This window comes from Gordionus sp. m RMFG-2023, chromosome 4 (genome assembly GCF_954871325.1).
Source record: "Gordionus sp. m RMFG-2023 chromosome 4, tfGorSpeb1-WG-v2, whole genome shotgun sequence".
NCBI lineage: Eukaryota > Metazoa > Nematomorpha > Gordioida > Chordodea > Parachordodidae > Gordionus > Gordionus sp. m RMFG-2023.
In genome coordinates, this window is record NC_088778.1 from 31,296,815 (window position 1) to 31,323,862 (window position 27,048).

Genomic DNA, 27,048 nt, shown 5'->3' on the forward strand with positions numbered 1-27,048 from the left:
TTAATATTCATATTTATTTGTAGATATTTAATTTTATTTCTTGAGATTCTTTTATGCTTTCTATGAATTTATTTAGATGTGAAATTTTTTACAATTCTTCTTATAAAAATATGATAACCCAAAGTTTATCAAGAATTATATAAATTCAGCGGCACCTATTATTGAGACATTAACAGTGTCTCGCAAAGTCTCAATCTCTACTGTAAAAATGGGTCTTATCGAGCATCACATAATCCATGAAAGATGAACGAAAACAAACTTTGATGCTAATGATTTATCATAAAAATAACATAAAACCTGGCTATATATGTTGAAATTTATAAATAATATTATTTCTGATATTCAAAATTATTTTGTATATACAAATTTTTAATAGTATCTATTTATTTTTTTCAAAAAAATCGGCCACAAAATTAAACAGCTTGCCACTTTAACTAAAAATTCCCGGCTATGGACCTTCTTTTTTAAAGCCTGAGCTCTAGCGTCATGGGAAAAGCAGGGGCTCGACCGCCCTAAAAAATTTAGAGACCCCCGTCAAAATTAAAAAATTTTTTTAATACCATTTCGCTTTTATTTATTTTGTATTATTTATTTTATTATTTATGTTCAATATTGCCTTTTTGTTATGATTTATTTCTAATTCATTATCGTTTACTAACTATATTTATATTACATATCATAAATAGGTAAATACTTTGTATTTTTTTAAATTTTAATTAACCGTTTTTGTTAATTTGAAAATGTTCTATTTTTACTATGAAAAATATTATAGTTTTATCATAAATAAATTTATTAGTTTATATTTAAAGATAATATTAATTCCAAAAAAATAATAATATCGTTTGCTAAAACATTAAATTTTTAATAAAAAGAAGATAATTATTGGAAATAATTATCAAAATTCCTTAATATATTTTCTAACCGGCTACTATAAATATTCATTCATTAATTCAAACTGCTGATTTTATTTATTTTTTCTAGATAGCTGATATGCAAGTATTAGATGATTTTAAGGATCTTAAAGTAGGGAAAAGTTTTAACAATAGTTCAGATTCTTCATTTCATACTATTCGCTGTAAGTAATGATATGTTTTTTTCATAATTTTATTTTAAAGATGACTTTAAGCCTGCTTCAATTGAAGATACTGGTATAGGACAAATGAAAATTGAAAATGGAAATAGAGTCACTGCTGTGTTGCCAAATATTGATGTAAAAATTTAACATATTATTCCACCTTAATTTTAAGAGCATTAAAAAGATAAATTTTATTTTTCATTTTAAAAATTATTTATGATGAATGTATTATATATTTAAATTTATAAATAATTATTATTTTGATTTTTTTACAGGGTGCAATTAAGACCCATACAACTTATTGTGGTTCTCAAAAATCGATACCTAAGGAATGCTTGTTAATTATTGACCATGAAACTGGTGAAATCACAATTGAAAAATTATCAACAGCAATCCAACTTAAGAAAATAAGGTATTATATTTTTAAATATATTACTTAAACAAGTTATTAAATTTAAATTATTAGCTATATCTTTTTAAAAAAAAGTCATTATTTGGCTTTGCCATGGCCAGGTTCTGTATGGGGTTTGGTCCACCATTTTTTAAATATTCAGTACAGACACTCTTGATTTTCCTAATAGTGTGCTACTTTGAGGTATCTTCCCATTCTCTCATAGATTATTGGAGGAATATTGGCTATCTTTTTGCATGCCTTCTGTTTTTCACAGCTCAGCCCGAACAAATCTATTTTTGTATATTTATTGTCTGGTAAGAATTAGGTCTAAATCCCACTTAACTCCTAAAATTGTATTCTTTAATTTTTTCCATATTTTGTCCAGATTCATTTAAAAAAAGAGTCAGCTGATTAAATTTTGTAATTAATGGGGAATAATCCTAAAAGATTATGAGAAATATGAGCTTGTCTTAATTTATAATATAAATTTCTACCTTTTATAAAACAGTATTATTATTATTTTTTTACCATATTTTTCATTATTTTATATTTTAAATCATTTATAGTTATAGTAGTTATTAATGACAAATGATGTAGAAATAAATTTAATCTATATTCAACAATCTAATCTTCTATATTATTCATTCTCTTTTATAAATTTTTAACTCAAATTACAATCCAAAGTTTTGGAAATAATTTTAACAATTGTTTATATATATGAAGAATATATTTATTATATTACTTTTTAAAAATGAAATTCGATGGAATATAAAATAAACTTTGCCTAAAAAAATCATTGTATTTTTAAAATAAGATAATAAAAATAATTAATTATTTAGAGGGGTAGATCTTATATTTGAATTGCTAGGCTTTGCCAGAAAAGTATTATTTAAAAAAAAATGAAAATGGTAAAAAAATCAAAGATCTGCAGGCTTGACTGGGAACAGGTCAAAAAATGATATGACTTTTAAAATCATGATCTGGCTCTGGCTGCGCATTAAAAATCTGTGCCAGACCGATTTTAATATTTTTTTAAGGAAATTAATCAATTAATCAGTGGGAGAGAAAATGTTGAAAATCCTATAATTGGGGTGTATTCATTTATATTGCTCATATTTACAAATTCCTCTTGGAACGATTTGTATATAGATAGAGCCTAAATTAATCAAGATAATAAAATTTTAGAAATCAGGGCTAATACAAAAAATTTTCCCAAAAATAATCTCGGGTCAGTAGGAATATACAATATAATATAATAGGTACTATTTACTGTAATTGTGTTATTAATTTTGATTTATAGATACTGGGCAGACGTATTTAACGTGAAAGGAGTATAAAAATAAAGGGACAGACCTTGAGTATTAATAGATATAATGGGGAAGATACCCTCGTGGGTCATATTATATGGTGCCTGCATTATGCGGGACAAGCCATGTTTGAAAAAGATTTTTTTAAAATTTGAATTCCAGCTGTTCTTGATTTGAAAATGTGGAATTTTTTTTTATCAACTTCATACCAGGCCAAATTTAAAATAGAAGCCTTCGCCATTTTTTTTAAAGAAACAAAATAATTTTTAATTTATGCCTGAGACTGCCAGACCTGTTCTTACAGGGATTCTAGTTCGGGCGATTTTTTGATAAATGCAAAAATCGTAGCTAACTCTTCTAATAAGGGTTTTGCATGGCAGCACCTATTCAAATTATGTTTTTTTCTGTGCTACCATGATTATATCTGGTAACCTCATTACTACAGTAATGAACTCCAGAAGGATCCTTGGGTTCAACCCCACATTTACCTCAAAGTAGGCCTAAAACGAATTATTCTTCTACTCATACGATTGCATAATTATTCAAATCGAATATGAATAATAGAAAAATAATATTTGTCTTAGTTAGATGGGAAAAAAATATCCAACAATTATAAACAGTTATTTATATCTCAGAAAATGTTAAAATTTGGGACTTCAAATTTTTCGAGATATATCAATGACATATAAAAATATCTAGACTGACGATGCATACATAATGATGCATTTGAAGGCGTCGTTGAATGAAAATCAGCTGGGCCCGTCATTAAAAGAATTTGAACAACTTTTATTGTAATTAGGAAGAAATAACGCGTATAAAAGTCGTAGATAAACATTTTTTTATTAGCACTTTTCCTAAAAATCAGGCATGTTTCTTGGCGAGATTTTGTTTGTAACTCCAATTTCCATATATATTTTGTTTATCAACTCAATTATATATGTATAACAAAATAAATTTAACTTGTAAACAACAAAGGAGTTGGTTTTCAGATGATCACCGTCATAATATTCATAGTGATTGTCAATCTCTTGATGTCTTACATGCATATAATATATAATATTGTCGTAAGATATTATATATAATTAAATATATAATCTACTAATCTACATATAAACATTACTTTATTGACATTAGATATTATATAAAGTTATACATATATATATATATGTATATATAATATGTAAAAATACACAATTTACAACAGTTGAATTTTGTTTCGATTGTTATTTTTTGTAAATTTTGATATATGCATGAATTACAAATTAGTTTAGTTTTAGTAGAATACTTAAAAAGTGTCATTAAAACATATCACTGTCACACCCATATCTATTACTATTTTTTATTTACAATCTTTAAAAAAATTCAATTCTCGAATACGAATAATGAATTATTCGATTCATACGAATAACCCGACTATTCGAATGCGAATAGTTGAATAATTTGATTCGTTTTTTTGTAGGCCAATCTCAAAGCGTTACCTTTCCATCAACACTCAAGACTATTATTCTTTTTTCAAGGAGATTGTCCAAAGTTTTTCAGGAGGCTTCAACCCCCCCCTCTACACTACACGAAAATATCTTAGATACAATAAAAATTACAAAATACTTTCAAAAATTATTCCCAAACATTTGTTACCCTGCATAACCTTTTTCTTTTTTCAAACAAGTTTATTATTTTGATTCTACATATTTTATTTTTAAAACATTTATAAGATTATTAATTAATGAATATTAATCAGAAATCCGATAAATAATATTTAGTCAGATTAATTGCGGGAACAAATTTATACGCCCCCCCGATTTTTTTTATCAATAGCAAACATTGCTTGATAAAACGCGTAAATCCGTATTATTCACAGTTATCACGAATTTGCGGCCAAGTATATAAAAATGAAAATGCACAAAAATACGGTATATTTTCTCGCTAACTATGACTGCGGCGTAAAAGTAAGAATAGTAAAAAATTTGGAATAATTTAAACTATATGTTTTTATTTTTTATCTTTAATGATCGCCTTTCATTTCTCCCGAGTTAGTTAAATTTGAACCATATTTTTTTTTTGATTTTCAACTAGAAAATAAAAAATTTACTATCATTAATCCATCATCTTGAGGAAAAAATTTTTTTTTTCGATATGTCGTTATTTACATATTTATTAGAATTTCACCACGAATATGGTTAATAATAAATATATTACATACTTAAAGAGAATTGATTAGTGGTACTATAAAAATTGACTCGCAAATAAAAGTATTTGTATCGAAATACTATTTTTCAATTTTTTTTTTCGATATGTCGTTATTTACATAATTATTAGAATTTCACCACGAATATGGTTAATAATAAATATATTACCTACTTAAAGAGAATTGATTAGTGGTACTATAAAAATTGACTCGCAAATAAAAGTATTTGTATCTAAATACTATTTTTCAAATTTTTTTTTCGATATGTCGTTATTTACATAATTATTAGAATTTCACCACGAATATGGTTAATAATAAATATATTACATACTTAAAGAGAATTGATTAGTGGTACTATAAAAATTGACTCGCAAATAAAAGTATTTGTATCGAAATACTATTTTTCAAATTTTTTTTTCGATATGTCGTTATTTACATAATTATTAGAATTTCACCACGAATATGGTTAATAATAAATATATTACCTACTTAAAGGGAATTGATTAGTGGTACTATAAAAATTGACTCGCAAATAAAAGTATTTGTATCTAAATACTATTTCAAATTTTTTTTTTTTTATTAAATAGGTATATTTAGTAATTATATTATATTTAAACACTCTTTTTTTTGAGTTTTATATAATGTATTCGAATTTATTATTTTTGAAAATTTAACCCTAACCCCTAACGGCGACCCTATTTATTGACTAAAAGTTTGTAAGAAGGAAGGAGTTGCATATATTAGATAAACTATTTTTAAGCATTTAAAAGGGGTTTGGTTTACTCTCTCTCTCTCACCCTTTCACAATAATAAAATTATTAAACTTTAATAATGATAATTACGAATGAAGACCAACGAATACACTGGGCCCGAAATCAGCGCCTCCCCTCAACTCTAACGGCAACGCAACAGCCCAACTTAATAGTTCAAAACTTAAAAATATTAACGTCGAGCCCGTGGTTCCCCCAACCGCTAACATCATCTCACCGCCTGCCGTATTACTAAATGCAGGCCCGCCTGCCCTAAAACCGAAGTCCTCACCAACCAATTTAACGGTCGACAGCCTCGTTACCAACAAGTCATCTAACGTTAAAATAGACGTTCTGAATGAGCCAATCTGCGTTTCCCTTAGTAACAATAATTCCGTTAACTCGCAAATCAGTAAAAATAACGCGGCAATAACAAATAACTCGCAAGAGGTTGTAAACAATTATAAAAGGAATTACAGACTATCCGCCACCACCGATTCAGACGAAAATGACTCAGAAACTGCTAATGCTAATAAGAGAGACGCCAAATGTGTTACAGCTCCCCTATCGCATCCACGAAGAAAGGAAGGTGAAAGCGGCAAGAAGATGAAGAACAACGAAGCGTCGGCCTCTGAATTGCTCAAGTCTAGTCTAGATAAAAGAGACCATACTTTAGTTCACCAAGGTACATTAAAATTGGGATTAGATGCTTATAAAATATTTTTCGGATAATCTTAAAATTTTATATAACCTTTATACTTTCTTTTTTCCTGAAGTCAGCTATCGTCATTTTTTTTTACTTATATATAATTCAACCATGTAGCTATATATATATAATAATGTCTTATACATCTATTCAATTTTCCCACCCCTAAGATACTAACAAGCCCACTCCTGCAACGTCTCCAAAATTGGTTGCGCCCTCTTCCGCCAGCTCTCGCAGCTCTTCCGCCTCTTCTCGTAATTCCCGCACTTCCCGTTCCTCTTCTAATTCTTCCGGCAAAAGCTCGAAAACCTCTAAAACCTCCAAAAGCACTAATTCGCGTTCCTATCATTCCTCTTCTTCATCGGAATCTTCTTCGGATCAAAAAAATGATCTGAGACCCAAGAAAAATTCAGATAAATCGACTCCCACACACGATACCGAAAAAAATTGTCGAAATATTCAAAATAAAGACGATCAAAGTAATCACACGAAAGAATCCAACAACGTCAACGTTTATTCTAACGCCAAAGATAATGTCGGAAATTTTTTGGGTAAACGCGATAAAAGTAAAGAAAAGACCGTCGTTAATCCTACCATCGCGACTAGTAAAAATAGCCAAACAACGCCCAAGTCTCATCACGTTCCTAGTGGAGTTGGGAAGAGACACGCTGTCGATTTAGGTTAAAAAAATCTAATTTTTTCCGGTTTCTATTTTTAAAAATTTTTTAAAAGTGGGTTCTGTTTCCGGTTCTTAAATTTGGCGCTGTTCCGAGGGTTCCCGTTTTAACTCTGATTTGATCTTTTAGTATAGAAAACACGCTAAATTTTTCATTAAACAAACATAAATTTAAATATAGATGACGATTTGAAACTCAGCGAGAGTGACAGTCAAAGTGACAGCGATTAGGATTTGCCGCGCAATTTTTCTTTAGAGTAAACCTTTTGTTGTTTTTTTCACTCAAAGAATATTCCAACTCAAAAATTTTAAATATTTAAATTGCAATATATAGAAGTTAAATAATGTTTAAATATATTACAATTTCCAAATTTTTATCCACAAGGGATTGAGTATGTTTTTCCTAAACTTAAAAATTTATAGAATCTAATTTATGACTTTTGATGGTTGAAGGTAGATGGATTAACATGTATTCTTATTATAATATTATATGTTATACGATTAGTCAAACCATTAAACTTTAGTTTCAATTCAACTTTTTTTTTATTTGTGCACAAACTTCATATCACAATAATTTAGTTCACTCCAAACAAACATGATATATGCATCAAAAATTATTTTATACTCTATTATTTATTGTCATATTTAATTTAGTTTATTAAAATATATTATAATGATTACAGTTATATATATATTATTTTTTTTATAAAATAAGTTTTTTTTTTGGAAGACAAGCTAATATTACACTGTATTTAATATATTGGACAATATATATTATATATTTATAATAAACATAATATAATCATAATTTTTTCTCGTGGAATAAAGCGATGTGTTGTTGAAGATCGAATTTATTTTTCAAGTTTTTGCCTTTTTTAAATATAAATGAATATTATAAATTAGATATTTTTTTTTATAAAAAAAATAATTTCTGGCCGACAAAATTTTCTAAAAGTATTTCGGGTCGGACCGGACAAAATTTGGGCAAAATATTACGGGCAGGGCCTTAAATTTACTTTCTTTTTTTCTTTCTTTCTTTCTTTCTTTCTTTCTTTCTTTCTTTCTTTCTTTCTTTCTTTCTTTCTTTCTTTCTTTCTTTCTTTCTTTCTTTCTTTCTTTCTTTCTTTCTTTCTTTCTTTCTTTCTTTCTTTCTTTCTTTCTTTCTTTCTTTCTTTCTTTCTTTCTTTCTTTCTTTCTTTCCTTCCTTCCTTCCTTCCTTCCTTCCTTCCTTCCTTCCTTCCTTCCTTCCTTCCTTCCTTCCTTCCTTCCTTCCTTCCTTCCTTCCTTCCTTCCTTCCTTCCTTCCTTCCTTCCTTCCTTCCTTCCTTCCTTCCTTCCTTCCTTCCTTCCTTCCTTCCTTCCTTCCTTCCTTCCTTCCTTCCTTCCTTCCTTCCTTCCTTCCTTCCTTCCTTCCTTCCTTCCTTCCTTCCTTCCTTCCTTCCTTCCTTCCTTCCTTCCTTCCTTCCTTCCTTCCTTCCTTCCTTCCTTCCTTCCTTCCTTTCTTTCTTTCTTTCTTTCTTTCTTTCTTTCTTTCTTTCTTTCTTTCTTTCTTTCTAGCGTTTTTAAACCAAGAGTTAACCAAGTGATCCAGCAACGGTTTTTGATATGTAATTAGTTGTTTTAATATTATTTAAAATGTTTTTTTTTTATTAAGGTCCTGTGTATTCTTTAATATTATTATAAATACATTTTTAATAGTATATAAACGATTAATTACATGTTATATCTATTGGAAAACATAATTATATATAGATTGGAATGAAATTTATTTAAAGTTGAGGGATATTTTTTAGGGCTAAAAGCTTGATTTAATCTCTTATTAAAATAAAATCGGTTAAATTGAAATTAAATTTTTGGCACTAATATAAGAGCTAGGATGTTATATGTGAACAACGCGTTTTCTAGACAAAATCTTACCCAAATCCATAGGTGTCAATCAAATTTTGATTGTTTTAACATGGACCCAAAATTTTTATTAAAATTCTTGATTTTGGGCCCAAATCGTTAATTCCCCCCCCCCCCTCCCCCCCCCCACCCATTCTTCTATTTCCATAAAAAATAAGTAAAAAGAAATTTTAATATTTTTTAAAAAATGTTATTCGACCGAGGGCTTTCAAAAAGCTGGTGACCTAAGCCGCCCAATAAAATTTATGGAGAAAAGGCACCCACCCCCTCCCCCCTCCTAGAAAAATTCTAACTATAGCAATGTTGTGCCTGGTTAATTTTTATTAACTTAAAAATGAAAAAACGTAGAGCACTTAAATTATACGCCGACTTTTATATCACCACTAGCTTGCATTATCAAAGATATCAAACTCATTAAAAGTTTAGGTTATGAAATAAATTAAAATGTCTAACCGCAATAGGAACACGGATATTTATCCTTATGCGTCATCAGGTGATTCCTCAGCATCCATTGTTTGCCAAATGATTTAGGGCACATGGGGCAGTTGAAAAGCTCTCCTTTTGGATGCTGCCTTTGCAAATGGAATTTGAGACTAGATTTGTTCTTCAGCTTAGCTCCGCATTCCGGGCATATACTGGGCGGGAAAGAGGTATTATATTTGGTATCTGAATTGAGGAAGGTAGCTTTTGGCTTTGAGATGACTAACAAAAATTTGAGTTTACAAATTAGAAATCACATAAAAATGCGAATGTGAACGAATTAGGAATTGGTATAATTCCTATTATTATTATTTATTTATTTTTAATTTCGAGGACACCAACCATTACGATTGTGGAAAAAATATATCACGTGTCTGCGAAAAAGAAAAAATATGGATTATATATTCTAGATGTCTAGAGCTTGTTCGATTTTTAAAAATGGCTGGCCCAATATTTTTTAAAAAAAATAATAGGACACCGGCCATTACGATTGTAGAAAAAAAAATATCACGTGTCTGCGAAATAAAAAAAATATAGATTATATATTCTAGATTTTATCTAGAGCTATTTAAACGGTTCGATTTTTAAAAATGGCTGACCCAAAATTTTCAAATAAAATGATTACACAAGCCTGGAGATTTGGCTCATGGATATCATAAAGATTTGGACATCTATTAAGTAAAATCTCGAGGTTTGAGTCATATAATTTTATCTAAAATCTTTTAAAATGGAATCTAATCATTTAAACAACACTAATTTTGCCTAAAATAACTCGCAGATTACCCCTTCCCCTCACTCTCACAAACATTTTCGTGGCTTACCAATCCTGTAAAAAAATATATGGAAGCAAGTAGCTCCTACCACTCCCTTACCCCCCCCCCCCCCCCTCCTTACTCATTCTTTTTTTTTTGATGACACCAAACCTCTAGCTAAAATTGAATTGTTTATTTTTAACCCATTTTATGTAAGCCGACCTGATTCAATCAAATATCAATTCGATGCAACATTTTAAATAAATAATAAAATGACATATGTAAATTAATTGAAACCCTTTTTAAAAGGTCTTAAAACTAAAAATAATAGGTAAAAACATTCAAAAATTTTACTTTTCCCATTTGCGCGATTATTGAGTGTGCCTCTAACGCTGATTGGAGTGGATATATTTTTTAAGATTTCATTCTGATAATGGATCTGATTTTTAAAAAACCTGTCCTCATTCATTAAGTTTACCTTTATGGCGCTGTCATCATAATTCTTCGGGCTAAGTGGTTCAAAAATGTTTTTGGATCGGTTAACAATGTTAGCATCAATCACGTCCTGAACGCCGTTTATGTTAAATACCGCTGAATTACATATAGAAGTTGGATGTGCCCATTTAATTTCCATTAGACTCTCACTTGTAAAAGGAATATGACCAGCCATAAGTTTAGCATCCTTTTGACTATTTAGACCCAGTCTTTGGTGATTATTTCCAAAACTTATACCGTAACACAAAGACTCGGTAGATATTTCATTTTTAACTCTGGCCCAGGCTCTTGAAATTATTTCGCTATTAGTGTAATCGTCAGAAGTCAGAGATTTCAAGTTACTCTTGTTTCTCAATGCGGCATCTTTGCTAAGTTTAAATGACCTACCATGACATGGTTCATTGGTCATTCTGATCCTCTCATGACGAGCCATAATATTATGTTTTAATAGGGAAGCTTCTGGCAAAAAATCTATATAGTAATTATTCATAAACAAGTTGTTTAAAACGTCGGTTGCGCCTCCCTGGTCATCACTAATAATTTCGGAATCGCAATGTAATTCATCTCCGTGGAGACATCCATTAATATACCCATTACTCCTGCGAGCTATATTCATCATAAAATTGTTACAACCATATAAATCTTGCGGTGACGACCATTTTTTCTTGACAAGATGGCTATCTTCAAATGACGGAAAATAATTATTGACTTGTGGAATGTGATTCAAAAAGTCTATGGTCCTCCTGTCGGAATTCTTAAAGATGCTTTTACATTTATGCAAAGATAGTCTTGAAGGTGCTAGATTTAATCTTGAACGAAACGAAGGATATATTGAGGAGTTAGACAAGCAAGGCTCTGATTGAAGATTCGATGAAGTGACGCATTGTTTTACTACGCGCGCTCCTTTTAACAGTTCAAAGGAAATGCTTGCTACTGATTTTGGAGAACCGTAAAAATGATGTTCAAGGTTGCTAGACTCTGATAAATTGTCCTTAGATTCTTTTTCTCTTATACTTGGGGAAGCAATAGTGGGATGTATATTGGAAGATCTCACTGTGATTAATGAACGATACCTAGGATGATCCGATTTTATGTGTTGTTTTAAGAAAAGAGATGTTTTATATTTGCATCCACATAATGCACACGTATAGGCCGTCCTGAAAACATGGGCATCGTTGTTATGCGATCTAATTTTTTTTGTTATAAAAACAAATATGAAAAAGGTCAAATTTAATATGTTTTATTTTTTTTTTACTTCAGTTGCCAAATAGAGGAAAAGTTTTTAAGGCATATATTGCAAGCGTATAATTTTAGCGGGTGGGATTTCGTGTGAACATCTAAGGACACCTCATCTTGAAACTTATCCGCACAAACTTTGCATCTGTAAGTAAAATTTTTTTGATCCATCGTAGAAATATCGGGTAAATTTTTCGGGCTTTTTGTCATTAATTCAAGGCTGTTTTCTGACAAATTATCATTGAACCTATCTGTTATAAGCATATTATTTGAAGCGATATCTTTCCCAGTATCTAATTCGGTCGAATAATCTGAATGATTTTTTTCAGGGTCTAGCATCTTATCAAAACCCATTGTTTCTCTTTTAATTGGCACCTGCGCATCACTAAACAAGCACAGATGGAATGACAGGAGATGGGATTGCAGGGAATGGCAACTCAAGAAATTTTTTCGACAATAATGACATGTATAAGGCCCACAAGGTTTGATAAGATTGTGATCTCTTAACTGCCAGTAATGATAAAATCCTTTGTCACAATAAAAACATTTATAATTTTTGGCCTTAATTTTGGTCATCGTTACTTTTTTTTGCCAACCGGAAGTGTTCTTTATGGAAATATAAATTTGGAAAAAAATAGAAATTCTTGATATATGAAACAAATTAATTGTAATCAGAGACCTGGAAATTAAAAAGAGCTCTGATTCATTTTCAGAATACTACTAAAAAAAAGGGGGGGGGGATCATGCTGCAATTTTAGTGCTTAAAATTTTGGAGAAATTCTGAGGGTTTCTGTTTACAATTTTAATCACTGTTGAATTAATCACAGAAATGTGTTTAAACAATAAGTAAACACTTTAAAATGAAATCAAGGCAAGATTTTAAATTAATATGTATAAATTACCTACTTTCACATTTTTTAAAACCGGTTTCCGACGGTTACGGAAATGTTTAAAAGGAGGTTTTACTTCTGGTTTCTAATTATTATAAATTTTAAAGGAGCAGTTCTTATTTTCGATTCCCTAAATTAGTCTCTATTCCGAGCGTTCCAAAAATTGGTTCTGGTTTCAACATTCAAACATGTAAAGTTTATAATAATGTAAGATGAAATGCGGGGTGCATTCTCAGTTAGCGAGAATTCGTAAAGAAGTATATAAAAATGCACAAAAAATAGAGCCTATTTTTTGTAAAATTCGCCGCGAATTCACGCTAACTATGAATGAGTGGTGACTCAGTTTCGCAGATGAATTGTTAAAGTAATAATAACTAGCAAATATTATATAATATTTAATATTTTATTCATAATTTAAAACTATTTCTTTTAAATATAAATCCTAAATCTTTATAAACTTTCATAAGTTTTAAAATTTTAATGAAATTTGAGTGTCAAATTTTTTAAAAATTGGCTTATTTTTTTTGATATTGAATTTAAAAATAGGATTATGATTTATTAAATTTTAAATATCGTTAAAAATATTCAAATTATGTCATTTTTTACATGATTTTTTTTTATTAAGTAAGCTAGTTTGGAAATAGATTGATTAAAAAATATTACTATATTTTATTTTTTGAAAAATAAAAAAATTAGATTAAATCAATAGATAGAATAAAATTATGAAATTATTATTACTTAAAACAATCTTTTAAAAAAAATGTATTTAAAAATAATTTTATAAATTAATTTATTTTTTGTTTTGAAACAAATTTTATCTTTATCGAGTTAATTGAATATATAATTTCAAAGGCATCCTAATATATCAACCAACCCAACCTAACCAATTTCCCACAACCGATGACCAAACTCTTAATTGTATTCGAATATAAAAGATATTTAAGGCAATTTTATAGCGTTTTTAAAAAGCCTTAAGAGTTAAGAAGGGTTAACAAGTTAATCGTTAGCAAAATTTCCTTCATATGTGGTGAGGATCTAATAAAACTGATGTACACCCTTTAACAATAAAGGATTAAATCAAGGTTCCATCAATAGTGCAAGCCTTTACAAATACAACAAACATAAAGGTCGGATAGAAACATGAGGTATACCATCCCGGCCTCTAGTGTAATTTTAGGGAGTATAGATAACACTCAACCGGCTATATTATTTTATATATCACATATTATGCCGCATCTAAAATCCTGTAAAGTGTTTTACGAATATCTATATTTAAGATTCAACCCTAAGACCTGCAGTAATTTTTGTTTCCTCATTTTTGGGGGCAAAAGTGTCCACAAAAATATTTAATATAATAATGAGTGTAGAAAGGGTGGGGGAAGTGCGTTTGTACCAATTTTTTATTTAGATATTTCATGAGTACTTTATACTCATTTTTTTCCCCCTTTAATATTGTATACTAATTAAAGGTATCATAGATTGTGAAAATTTATAAAAATATGATTATATGATTTTAATTTAGAAAAAATTTAATTAACCCGGCTTATTTTAAAGGTAATTTTTTTTTGGGGGTGGGGGGACTAAATTTCATTTTTCATAATAAACTCCATCGAATTGAGACATTTAACGCAAGTAGTGTTGTTAAAATTAGATTTTTCAAAATGGCCCGATTAAAATTTCAGCTAAAATAAATGTTATGTAAGCAGTGAGATCTTGCAAATAGATGTCCAAGCATTTCTGCTAGCTATGTGCAAAATCTTTAGGATTACATAAAGTTATTTTGGTTATAATCTTAATCTTTTTATAACAACACTAAACACAAGTCTTTTCTTCTTTTTTTTTTATCAAATTTACGTAATATTATATATTTTAGGCTGTGTGTCCAAAATATCAAAAAATTCAAATTCACAAACTTTCGAACCTTATAAAAATGAAATAAATAAGTTATTTTAAATACAAAAATAAAAACATGTCCAAAACATATTTCTAAGAAAATTTTATAAATTTTCAAAAATTAATTTATTTAAAACTTGTGAAAGTTTTGAATTTTTTATATAAAAATAATTAAATCGAATTAAAAAATTATTAAATATGCAAATATAATTTATTTAAAAAAGGGATTAATTAATTTAAATTTAAATTATAATAAAATTAATTTGTCAAAAAATTAACTTTAAAAATTTTTATTTTTTTAAAAGATTATTTTTAAATTAAAATGTCCGTATAAAATATTAATTAAATTTATATTAAAATAATTTTAAAAATGTCAAACGATCATTAAAAGAAAATTAACTTATGCAAGAAATAAGAACTGATACTTAAGTTAAAAAAAAACAATGAATTAATTGTTTTTAGATTTAATCATTTAAAACCTTAATATTTAAAAGGAATAATTTTAGAAATAAAGTTAGACACATTATTCCTAGAATCTTGTATACAGAACTTTTCACAATATATGAGTATATTTAAATATAATAAAATATTCATAGTGATTAACTTTAGATAATAATGTGAGAATTTAAAAACTGATCAAAAAGTTTACCATTTCTATTGGATCCCCTTGGGTTCCTTATAATGCCAGATCTAGGCTAGAGTTGATTTCTATTATTATTTTTGGATCAGTTTAAAGTAAACCGCGACGTATGAATTTAAATCGAATTAATGTGTTAAGGCCAAGGGGAAGTAAAAACATTTAGAGCCCGAAAATATTTTCTGTTAGAAGATAAAGTTATTTTTTTTAACTCCCCTACTTCTACTGCTTTAATCTGTGTTTTTTTAATGAAACGGTCCTGTAAAGGGCCCTATTAGTAAATCAAAATATTAAAAAATAATAACTGATATATATGTATATCTTCTTGAAATGCTTGTCATTCAGAAGACTAATATATGTATTAACTAATTAAGTAAGTAACAAATAAATTATAAAATTATTACCTTGATATTTTTTTATTATTATGTAAGAAATATAATAATACTATATTGGTTGAAACTATGTGTTTAAATTTGTTCCAAAAAAATATATTTATATAAATATCTCATTTGATATATTTTATTTTTTTAAACATAAGTTATTAACATTTAGTATTTTAATTATAAAACAATTATAAATTTTTTAAAACAAATCATGTTTTAATTTTAAAAATATAAAAAATTAATTTGATTTTTTATCTCAAAAAATGGGGAAAAAAATATATATACAGATATATTTCATGTATACTCATTCCAAACAATCTCAAATTTTATTTTATTTTAGATATTTTTATCATTATATTTTTGGTTTCATTTATTCAATTATTTAAACAAATCATTATTCTTTTTTATATTATATTATTTATTTATTCATATATGCAAATTAATGCAAATTCTTTCCACAATTTCCATAAAATGAATATATATTTTTTTAATATATATTATGTAATATATATAAAATAATATAAAATATACATTTTGTCACACAAAATAAATATTATAATATAAAATAAAATATTTAAAAAAAAATATATATTCATATTATTATGTGATAATAATAATGTTTTTTTATAATCTTTTATTTTTATTTTTTTTGTGGTCAAATAAAATGTTATTTTTAAATATCTATTTTGAAAAATGAAAATCTGGGAAACATATTTATATTTACATATTTTTTGAAGAAAATTAATTCATTTTATATTGTTGCTAAAAAAAAATCATTTACTTTCTGAAAATATATCTATAACTCTTATCATTTGTAAAAAAAAATTAATTTATAATTAAAACGTTTTTGCTGCAAAAATTAAGTTTTAAATAAACTAACTCTAGTTCATCTACATTATGAATAAGTTGATATTCAAATCTAAAATATAAGGGCAAAAAAATTGTCATAATCTGGAAAATCAGACATTATTCCTCAATATTATTTCAATGTCACATAGATACCAGAAGGATGATAAAGTCCCCTACTGTTATTTTCCACCTCCTTCCATTTAAGAAAGTAGTACAGCTGCTTAAATTTATGTTGAATTACTTTTAAATATCATTTTTAACTTATACACTTTAAATTTTAGCCATTATTCAATCCGTCCAAACAGATAATGCTAAAATATATAAACCCTTTTAATTTATTTCTTCTTATATAACTATATGAAAACTGCAAATTTTTTTTCTTCTCAAAATTACATTTTTCATTGAACGATATTTTATTAATTAAAACGAATAAATTTTGGGTATTTGGCAGTCGCCGAATCTCGAAAAATAAACTAAATAACAAATGCATAGATCCTTCTTAGTCTTTCATTTATGCCCATCACTCTTCTCTACTCAAATCTATTTCGATAGAAAAATTAAACCTCTTTCAAAAAATTAGGGACGAGAATCTGTTTTATCAAAGATTTGCCGCACTCAAACCACCACCTCATCCCGGGAATTGAGTAAGGGAATTGATTATTTTTTGCTTTCGGTGATGTATGAAAATATTTTTTTCGGGTAGGGGTCGGGTCTGGAAATATATTTTTCCAATTTTAAATTTAATCAATTGTTATCAATACATCATGGTGTGATTCTTATAAAAGTACCTTTAGATGCATGTATCTAGATAAAAGAATGCTGAATCGGTGGTATCTGTATTTTATTTAGGTATATTTTTATTAAAGTATATGAGTAAAACGTTTATTTTTATCAAATAAATTTTTTAAAATTTAATCTTTGTATTATTATTAAATATACATATATGGCTATCTAAATTTATTTATTTCTAATTCAAGACAAGTTATATTTTACACAATGGACATGAAAAATATGGTTAATTGGTGTTGATGATAATTTTTATAATTATTTTTATGATGATCAACCAAGCATCAAAAAAGTTTTTAAAATTATTGGTTTAATTAATAATTTAAGCTTTAATAAAAGATTTTCGAATCTGGCCATAAGCACACCTCCATTTTTCAATCAAAAATAAGTTATACCCACTTGTCTAATTACACAAAATCTTAAAATATATCAAGGCTTGAGGCTAGATTATAAAGATAAAAGATACTAACGCGAATATCGCGCCTATTTACGCGTTTTGCTCTAAGCGCGAAACCTATAAATTAGAATGTAAAAATTAATAGAAGCAAATATATATAATATAAATTTTTTTTTATAGCAGTTTAAAAAAGTGAAATTACCTACTAGTGAATTGTCTTACAATTCATGTTATATCGGTTAATCTGGATTAAATTAACATTTCTTGGTTTTAAGTTTTTTTTTTTAAACAATTGTATATGCTAACGACAACACAATCATAGAATTGGTTTACGTATTTATGCTAGTCAATTTGTGTAATTACTAATACCTTACAAATATACTTATTCTACGCCATTTGTTAAATGACCCGTTTTTTTTACCAATGGCTAACTCAATAGATTTTGCCATAGAAGGAACAATGGTCTAGACATATATTATCAAAATCTTGAGGCTTAGGCAATAATTTTCTGGATAAAATATTGAGTTAGCCGTTTTTAAAAATCGTATCAAAACGAGCTGTTTAACAACACTAACGCAATACGTTTTCATCAAATTCCCATATTCCAAATTCATTAAACAACTTAAATAAATTAATCTTTGAAAATAGTCAAATCATTCATTGAGCCCCTTTTTTTTAAAAACAAATATGATAAATGCCCTATCATATAAATTTCATATAATTTGGTCAAGAACCATTGATCAATTCTACTCAGATAGAAACTTCTATTTGATTTGAGCTACCAGAGAATTTGTGCCAAAACTTTTCTAAAACAAACTCCTTCTGTTAAATCATAAAAAAAAATATCCGGCTAAATGTAATATAAATTCAATTTTATCAAAAATAGAGATAGGATACATTATTATTAGCGGATAATTACCACTTAACGCACAGCACAAATTTGTAAACTCTAAAAAATATAGCTTAAAAATAACCCTATCCCCCTTGTTTTTCGCCTTTTTCAATCCTTTTTTGGATATAAAATTTGATTATTATCTTTATTTTATTTCTTCCTTTTTTATTTTTATTTTTCTTTTGCTAATTGATACTTGATTTATAAAGGATGAAACTTATAAAACTTTGATCCTCATAAAATCAAATCAAACCAAACAAAAAATAAACATATTTTTCAATTAAGCTTTTTATGTGAAAACGAAGATTTATTTTAATTGATAAAGAAATTAAAATCTTCTTTTTATTATTTTTTTTAGGATTATTTCATATTTGATTAATCAAATATTTCATTATCCATTGCGATATTCTGGATCATTATGTGTCCAATTTTTAAATTTAAAATAATGAGGAGCCAATCATCCTCAAAAAAAATATTTTGATAATTTAAATTTTATAAATTTATTTCATTATCGGTCAAAGAAATTTTTTTTAAAAAAAATCAGTTTAAATAGAATGATATAAATAAAATGAAATAAAAAAGAAATAAAAAAGAAATAAAATAAAATAAAAAAGAATCAGTATCGAAAGAAATGAAATAAAAAGTAATAAAATATAAAAAAAGTGAAAGGAAGATAATAGGAAATCAGAAATTTCTTAAAATTTGGAATTGGGTATGTTTTTTTTAAAAAAAATTATCGAAGTCCATTATCCTAGGTATATGACTTTCCCCAAGATATAAAATGGTATGGAAGTCTAGACGATTTAAAAAAAAATGTTTCTCAATCAACATTTTCAGTTAAAACTATATTAATAATTCTCTAGATTATAAATATTGTAGGAAGCACCATTATGCTTAAATAGAAAAGTAGAGACTCCCATTCATGGAGCTGCATCCTCAGTCGTGATTCCGTTGGGGAGTAAAATTTAAAGGGGTCAGTTTGTTATAAGGTAATTCGGCGTCAAATTTTACAAATCTAAACATTTTAAAAGGAAGCAAAATGGTGGATATTGGTCAAATGTGCATAAGTGTCCGGAGTCGGCGCACTCAAAATGTGCCCGACAATTATATTTTACATTTGACTAAAGGAGTCAAATTATTAATTTTTTGATATACTATATATATTTTTTGCATATTAATAAATGTTAAATATAAATTGCAAGCTTTTTACGTTTTATAATGTTAAGCATATAATTGCAAAATTGCACTATTTCCTTACCCAGGGCTATTGGAATGAGTAAGAATTGTAAAAATAATGTCATTATCGGAAATCTCAATGTTTGTCATAATTATGATTTTAACGCCATGGATCAAAATACTTGCAAGAATGCCCCAGACTACCCTGCATACAATTCATCAAGAGTATTTATGGTAAAATCAGGCTCGCCTGGAATTTATATTTATCCTGGCTTAGCCTGGTTCGCCAATTTTTTTTTACTAAGATTGTAGACCCGGTTCGGTTTTGTACAAGTCCTGACCCGAAATATGTGTGGTTGAGAACACCAAAAATAAGCAACTATTTATAAATATTGGGGAGTGATTAAATCAAAAACACATCAGTTAATGGATTAATCACTTCTATCAAATATCAAAATTCATCGATAATCCAATTCAATTAAAATTTACGGACCTTACCCGGTCTTGGACGGGCTTTGCAGACCGCTATATTATATACTGATGAAATGAAAACTTACAAGATAAATCATGTCTTATAGGTGGAAAAAAATTGATATCATGTTTGTATAATTAATAACCCCAAATCTTTTATAATGTGAAGGAATGATTATTAATAATTTTCTTGTAGTTAATTTTTATTTAAAATTAATAGACGATAGTTATATTATATACTGATGAAATGAAACCTTACAAGATAAATAATGTCTTATAGTTAAAAAAAATTATTATCATGTTTGTATAATTAATACCTCAAAATCATTTGTATAATATGAAAGAATAATTATTAATAATTTTCTTGTAGTTAATTTTGAATTTATTTAAAATTAATAGACGATAGTTATATTATATACTGATGAAATGAAACCTTACAAGATAAATCATGTCTTATAGTTAAAAAAAATTGATATCATGTGTGTATAAACCCTAATATTAGAATATATTTCCCACCCTTTAGGGTTAAGGGTACTCTTAGTTTTTCTAAGAGTAGAGACAGCTGTTTTAGTAAATTTTGATGCACCTTCCTCCTTGTTTACCTTGGTTATTGTAATAACTTACTCAGGTGGTATACTAATTTTATTTTTGTATTCATGCGTTTTGTCTCCAATCCAAAAAACCAAGGTAAACAAGGAGGAAGGTGCATCAAAATGATATAGGAATGGGGGTGTATCACTCCTCGCATAATTTGAAGTGTATATTACATCACCCCTCTTAAAATCATTTATATAATATAAAAGAATAATTATTAATAATTTTGTAGTTAATTTTGCATTTTTTTTAAAATCAATAAGAGTCGAGAATATGTAAACCATGTATATCTCAGGATTATAATAAAACGCGTTAAATATTTAATTTGTATATTATCCTTCGATTTTTCATACGAGATTAAAACAAGGAAAATTATTTCAAATATAAATAAGATTCTTGATTAGTGATTTATTGAAAAAAAATTCATATATCTCTATTTCCCCTCTCTCTGAATACAAAACATCGATGATTGACTTTAATGTTTCATAATTATTTAAAAGTGCAAAGGTTCTTGGAATTGTTATATGAAACATGGAAGTTTCTCTAATAAGGATGTTTGTTAATAAGGGTTTTTAGATTTGTATAAAATATAAAATACTAAGATGAATAAGATGTCAAAAAACAAATATTTTTCTTTCTAAGATTCTTTATACATAATATATAAATAAATAAATAATGTTTGCCCATTGTATACATACACATTCATCAAGACATATGACTCTGTTTCTCGATAAATCGACAGCATTAATCGGCTTTCGAACGTATTTATTTTAATTAACCAATAACCGGTCAATACTCCACTAAGAAAATTAAAATCAAAATTTAAAGGAAATTTATTAACTAGAAAATGGAATTAGTCGTTAAAAAAAAATTTTCTCAACATTTTTTGACAAAATTTTGTATTTTTTTTAAAAATATATTTACATAAGGATATTAGCATGGTACATTTAGTTTTTAGTTTATATTTTTGAAGGTATTTAAAGAATTTTGTCCATATTATAATATTTAATGAATTTCCTATTAAAATAAAGATTTTCATTTAAATTTTAATAATTTATTTCGACTCATGATAATGATTGTACACGGGTCGGTAAATAGCCTTATACTCAAAAATTATTTTAGGTGACATATATACGCCAATCATTTTTTAAAAAGAAATCCCTAATCCAGGCAGCGGGAACCAGGGATAAGTGGCCATCTTTTTTGCTCGTAAGGTAAAAGATTTAAAGATTGTTTTTTTTATCAAATAAATTTAATATGAATGTAGCCCAAGCACTATTCTATAATATAAAATTAAATTAAAACATATCTTTTGTACAAGGTCATTTTAAATGAAGGTAATATTTTGGGCCAGTCCATAAAGTATTCGTTTTAGTTTTAGGTAACTTAAATAAAAATTCTGGTTCTGAGGTTTAAATCATAAAAAAATTAGATGCTCTTTGGGGGAGGGGGAATTTATCTTTCAGATTCTTGAAAAAACAATCAATCCACATAATATATGTCATTTTAACCACCACAATTATTTTAAAACTAAAGCAAAACAGAACAAGTTATAAAATGGAGCTCTTACGTGCAAAATATATTTTTTTTAAAAAATGCAGCTCTCTACAAACATAATTTTAGGAAGCTTTATGATTTATTATGCGAAATGAGACATTTTAGCCGGCTAATGGGGTAAAATGGTTAAAAAAAATTTTTCCCCGTTTTATTTGAGGGAGGCGATCTTGTCATTTATTTATTATGGACAGTCGAGTTCGGGGAGGAATCGGCGGAGTTCGATGGTCCGGGATTGTCGGCGGACATTTTTGTGATCGTACCCAAGTCCAGACACGGGTCGCTCAGAATGAAGTAAACCACCAATCACGCACGGTTAAATAGAATAATAGAATTTTATTTAGTTAAGAATAGTCGCTTCTAAATAAGTACAAGCCAAATAATTACATTAAAATGATATTACAATAAAGGAACGTAAGGAAGTTACATCTAAAACGTTACCATTTGGGAACATTGTGTATATTTTAATTCTTCATTATTTCGACTATCTATAAAAAATTTTATAGCGCATAATGAACAACGCTTTTATGAAAGGACCCTTGCTCAAGAATTTATTTTTATGTGTAGTAGACGTTTTAAATATCTCAAAATTGATTTTTCGTATAGCTTTTATCAAATAAAATATTTTAAAAGTTTTACCCCCATAGTCGCTTTACTCTAAGATAAAATACAAATTACTAGATTTTCTAATTAAGCTATAATTTTTCAATAACTTTTATTTATAGACGTTTTAAATATCTCAAAATTGATTTTTCTTACAGCTTCTATCAAATGAAATATTTTAACCATTTTATTCCAATAGTCGCTTTAGTCTAAGATAATATAATACAGATTACTAGATTTTCTAATTAAGCTATAATCGTTCAATAATTTTATTTATATGTAGTAGACGTTTTAAATATCTCAAAATTGATTTTTTCATACAGCTTTTGTCAAATGAAATATTTTAACCGTTTTACCCTCCATAGCCGCTTTACTCTAAGATAATATTTAGTATTACAAATTACTAGATTTTTAATTAAGCTGTAATCGTTCAATAACTCTTATTTTTATAACTTAAGCCTTTTAAAGAATATGAATCCAAAATTTTAATTATTAAAGGATAAACATATTTTTTTGGCAAAAAGAAGAAAAAAAATAAATACTCTAAGCTGATTTAATTAATAATTTAAATAAAAGGGGATTTTAGTAAAAAAAATAAAATAGCACAGCAATTAACATTTGAAAATAATAAGTTAGGGGAAAAATTATTTATTATATTTTTACTCAAGCGAGAGTTAAAGAGTTATTCGCGCTTTAACAACGCGTCCCCTCTCTCCCCTTACTTTATATTTCGAATTTATTAAAATTCAAATGAAGTAAGAAATCTTTAATATTTATAATTTTATAAAGTAAATTATTAAATATGTCTTTTCAAGCTAAAATTTATTGGGTGTACCCGAACACCTAATGGGTTAGCCCTCCTTTAACTCTGTGAGCATAAAATGAGGAAATCGGTTAAAACAAACGAAGATTGCGCAAAGAATGATATCGAAATCCTCATTGCTTCCGGTGTAGATGTGCCATATTTTTAAAAAATATAATATATATATTTTTATTCCTCAAAATATCATTTTAGTATATTACAATATTTTCTTTCCTATCATTGTCAACCCATTACCATTTCTCCTTATCTCATTAAAATTAAAGCCTTCTAATATCATTTTTTTTAAAAAAATGTTATTTCTTATTATTTTTAATTTCAAATAATAATATTAAATATTAATTTTTTTTTAATAAAAAAAATTATAAAATGAAATTAAAAAAAAATATATAATATTATAATAATATTTAATATATTTTACATTTACCATTCATTTAATTTATATCACATTTATACTTATAAATGCGATTTTTTTTTGTAAAAAAGCATTTTTTTATACATAATATATATATTTTTTTTAAATATTTAAATTTATGCAAATTAAATAAAATTAGAGAAGAATAAATGGTATGGCTTAACTGGTTATCTCATCTCAACCCTACTTTAAATATTATGGATTTATATTAATATTTAATTTTGTAAATTTTGTAATTTTTTTTTGTTGGGAAGGGGGGGGGGGAATTTACATGTTTCGAAAACTCAAATTTTTATTTTTTGATAGATTTAAAATTAATACTATAATTAATTTTGCCATATTTTTTATTTAGGTATCGCATTCGAAATAAAAATTTTTTAAACACGAATTCTGAGAAATTGTTTTCGAAATTATGTCGAAACTTGCCTAATTCAAATATGTTATTTATTTATTTTTTTTTAAAAAAAAGGTATTAATTGTTATGATTCAAAAAATTCTGTTTTTTGGAGAAATTTGACAACTTTCTAAGATTATATCATATACAACAAGTATATATGACTCTCTGCGATAGTTTGGGTAATTTCTATATTTTTTAAGCCTTTTAAGCCATTTTTAACCGGCTAAAAATCTTCTAGACCAAGTTTTTACCCGAAAACTATCACTTTGGTTATAGGGGTTTTCTTAAAAAGATATCAGCTCATGCTTGGAATAAACTAATATACAAATTAAAACACCTTAATGTTAACGGATTTTCTCCGACAAGCGCTTGAAAATTTAGCCGAATTAGAGGATATTTAGCTAATGCGTTATTTCTTCCTTCTTTTTTTTTAAAATATAGTTTTAGCAAATTTCTATTAATCATTTTCCTAGATTATGTCCCATAATAATTTTTTCAATAATTTAAATTTCAAATTATATAATAAAAACATAATTTTTTTTATTTGTTTGGAAAGGTGGTTTATTTCAAAAAAAAAATAAAAATAAATATTCACCCACATTTTTTACAGTACCCATTTATGATATGATGAGATTTTTTTATAAACTTATTATCAGAATTTAAAAACCCCATAATAATAATTTTAGCCAAAAAAAAATAAAAAATGAATTAATTATTTATTTATTAATTTTATTTTGAAAAAATAATATTATTAGTAAAAAATATACTAAATACAGTATTGATAAAGAATAATATATAAATTCTATTTTTTTGATATGAGCGATTTGTGTCTCCTTTTCCTATGCAGGTTAGGGAAGTCACTTCTAAATACTATCATTTTTTTTGTTTAATAATTTTACAATAAGGGTATATTGAACTCTCCGAGTAAAATAAAAAAAAAAAAATTTTTTTTTGAAATAATTTAAATGAATAAACATGGAACTTTTCTATCTGGTTAATATTAAATTGTTTCCATAAATTGATTGAATATATATTTTTTTAGGTAAGTCTAATTTACCCCCTTCCACCTTATCCAAATTTGGTTTATTTCATATTTGAACAATTTTTTAAATAGCAAAATTATTTTAGTGTGTGTTCACATACAACAAAAACCATATATTAATTGATAATCTTCTAATCAGGCACCCAGAGAAATGAATCATAACCCAGGTTATAAGCTAAATAAAAATATTGAAGATGACATCAGCCAGTATTTGAAACATTATAGTAATTTTTGTGCATAATTTGAACTTCAAACTGGATATCACGAAATCTAGTTCCTTAGAAGCCATATTCGAAAAATATGAAGGCACAAATGCAGTGCAAGTTTGGAATGTATATTATAACGTTAAACTTTGGCAAGATACTAAAATTGTTTTATTTAGCCCTATAAATAAATATAATATATGAATTGAATTTAAAAGATAATAAGTAGTAACTCTTTATTCGTAATGTTGTTAAATAACCTAGATATCGCCTATTTTTATAAAATAACAAATGAATCTAATTAGCCAAACAAATAAGGTTCCCTCTTTTGGCAAAGTCTCGAGGTTTAGGTGATAATTATTTGATTTAAATCTTGATTCTAGATGAATAACTTTATGCAATATATCAGTATATATATATATATATATATATATAGTTATTCTAATATTTAAGCAGAATGTTTAGAATTAAAAAAATGTAACCCTGCCAAAATTCAAAAGAGAGTCAGCCAGGGTTTGATCGTCAACCCGGTAGGGTCAGAGGGTAACATAGTGAATTAAATATAGACTAAGTATTTTATTGATCGTCTAAAGATTTTTTCATTTTGGGCATTTCAGTCTTAACTCTGAAGTGATTAAATGAAGCCTTATTAACGGCTCAATCGTAGTTAGTGCGAAATTCGAGGCCAAATATAAAAAAAAATAAGCTGTATTATTGTATTCCCGGCTGAGAATTTGCCTCGAGGGGTTACTCCGCATTTCATAATTTAGCACGAATTTGTGACCAAGTATACAAAATACGCTATATACTTCGCCGCAAATTCACGCTACGCTAACTGTGAGAATGCAGGGTAATAACGTTGGTAAAAAAAGTTAAATCCAACTTTTTCATAATACCTCCGTATCATTTCCTATGTTTACTTGTTTAATATCTAACTGATTAGTATGGATGTTGTGAAACTTATTAAGAATATTATCCCCGTTTAAATTCACATAATTGAGTATATTAGGGAACCTTTAAATATAATATACAAATTGAAGTCGATCCATTTAATCGTTTTAAAGAGTCGATAAATGATTTTTATACC

General features: G+C 27.0%; 2 protein-coding genes across 2 annotated transcripts; one reads left to right on the forward strand and one right to left on the reverse strand.

Annotated features, from left to right (window-relative positions):
• The first annotated feature begins 957 nt into the window (after window positions 1-957).
• LOC135927822 (ell-associated factor Eaf-like) lies at window positions 958-7,710 on the forward strand. The gene is made up of 6 exons (XM_065464020.1): window positions 958-1,075; window positions 1,116-1,210; window positions 1,351-1,487; window positions 5,812-6,395; window positions 6,587-7,096; window positions 7,274-7,710. The coding sequence occupies exons 1-6, from the start codon at window positions 991-993 to the stop codon at window positions 7,321-7,323; spliced, it is 1,461 nt and encodes a 486-aa protein (XP_065320092.1). The 5' UTR covers window positions 958-990; the 3' UTR covers window positions 7,324-7,710.
• A 128-nt stretch (window positions 7,711-7,838) lies between these two features.
• LOC135927821 (uncharacterized) lies at window positions 7,839-12,479 on the reverse strand. Its single transcript, XM_065464019.1, has 4 exons — window positions 11,979-12,479; window positions 10,583-11,910; window positions 9,450-9,698; window positions 7,839-7,962 (listed from the first exon to the last, which is right to left on the reverse strand). The coding sequence occupies exons 1-4, from the start codon at window positions 12,311-12,313 to the stop codon at window positions 7,895-7,897; spliced, it is 1,980 nt and encodes a 659-aa protein (XP_065320091.1). The 5' UTR covers window positions 12,314-12,479; the 3' UTR covers window positions 7,839-7,894.
• Between the last annotated feature and the right edge of the window lie 14,569 nt (window positions 12,480-27,048).

Bases quoted from the DNA above. Each gene is read 5' to 3' on its own strand.
- LOC135927822 (XM_065464020.1), top strand. From the start codon at position 991: ATGCAAGTATTAGATGATTTTAAGGATCTTAAAGTAGGGAAAAGTTTT. The intron at 1,211-1,350 runs GTAAAAATTTAA...ATTTTTTTACAG, and splicing joins CTGTGTTGCCAAATATTGAT to GGTGCAATTAAGACCCATAC. The intron at 7,097-7,273 runs GTTAAAAAAATC...ATTTAAATATAG, and splicing joins GAGACACGCTGTCGATTTAG to ATGACGATTTGAAACTCAGC.
- LOC135927821 (XM_065464019.1), bottom strand. From the start codon at position 12,313: ATGGGTTTTGATAAGATGCTAGACCCTGAAAAAAATCATTCAGATTAT. The intron at 11,911-11,978 runs GTAAAAAAAAAA...AAAAAAAATTAG, and splicing joins TCCTCTATTTGGCAACTGAA to ATCGCATAACAACGATGCCC. The intron at 7,963-9,449 runs GTTAGACATTTT...TATTTAAAAAAG, and splicing joins ATATCCGTGTTCCTATTGCG to GCAAAAACTTGAAAAATAAA.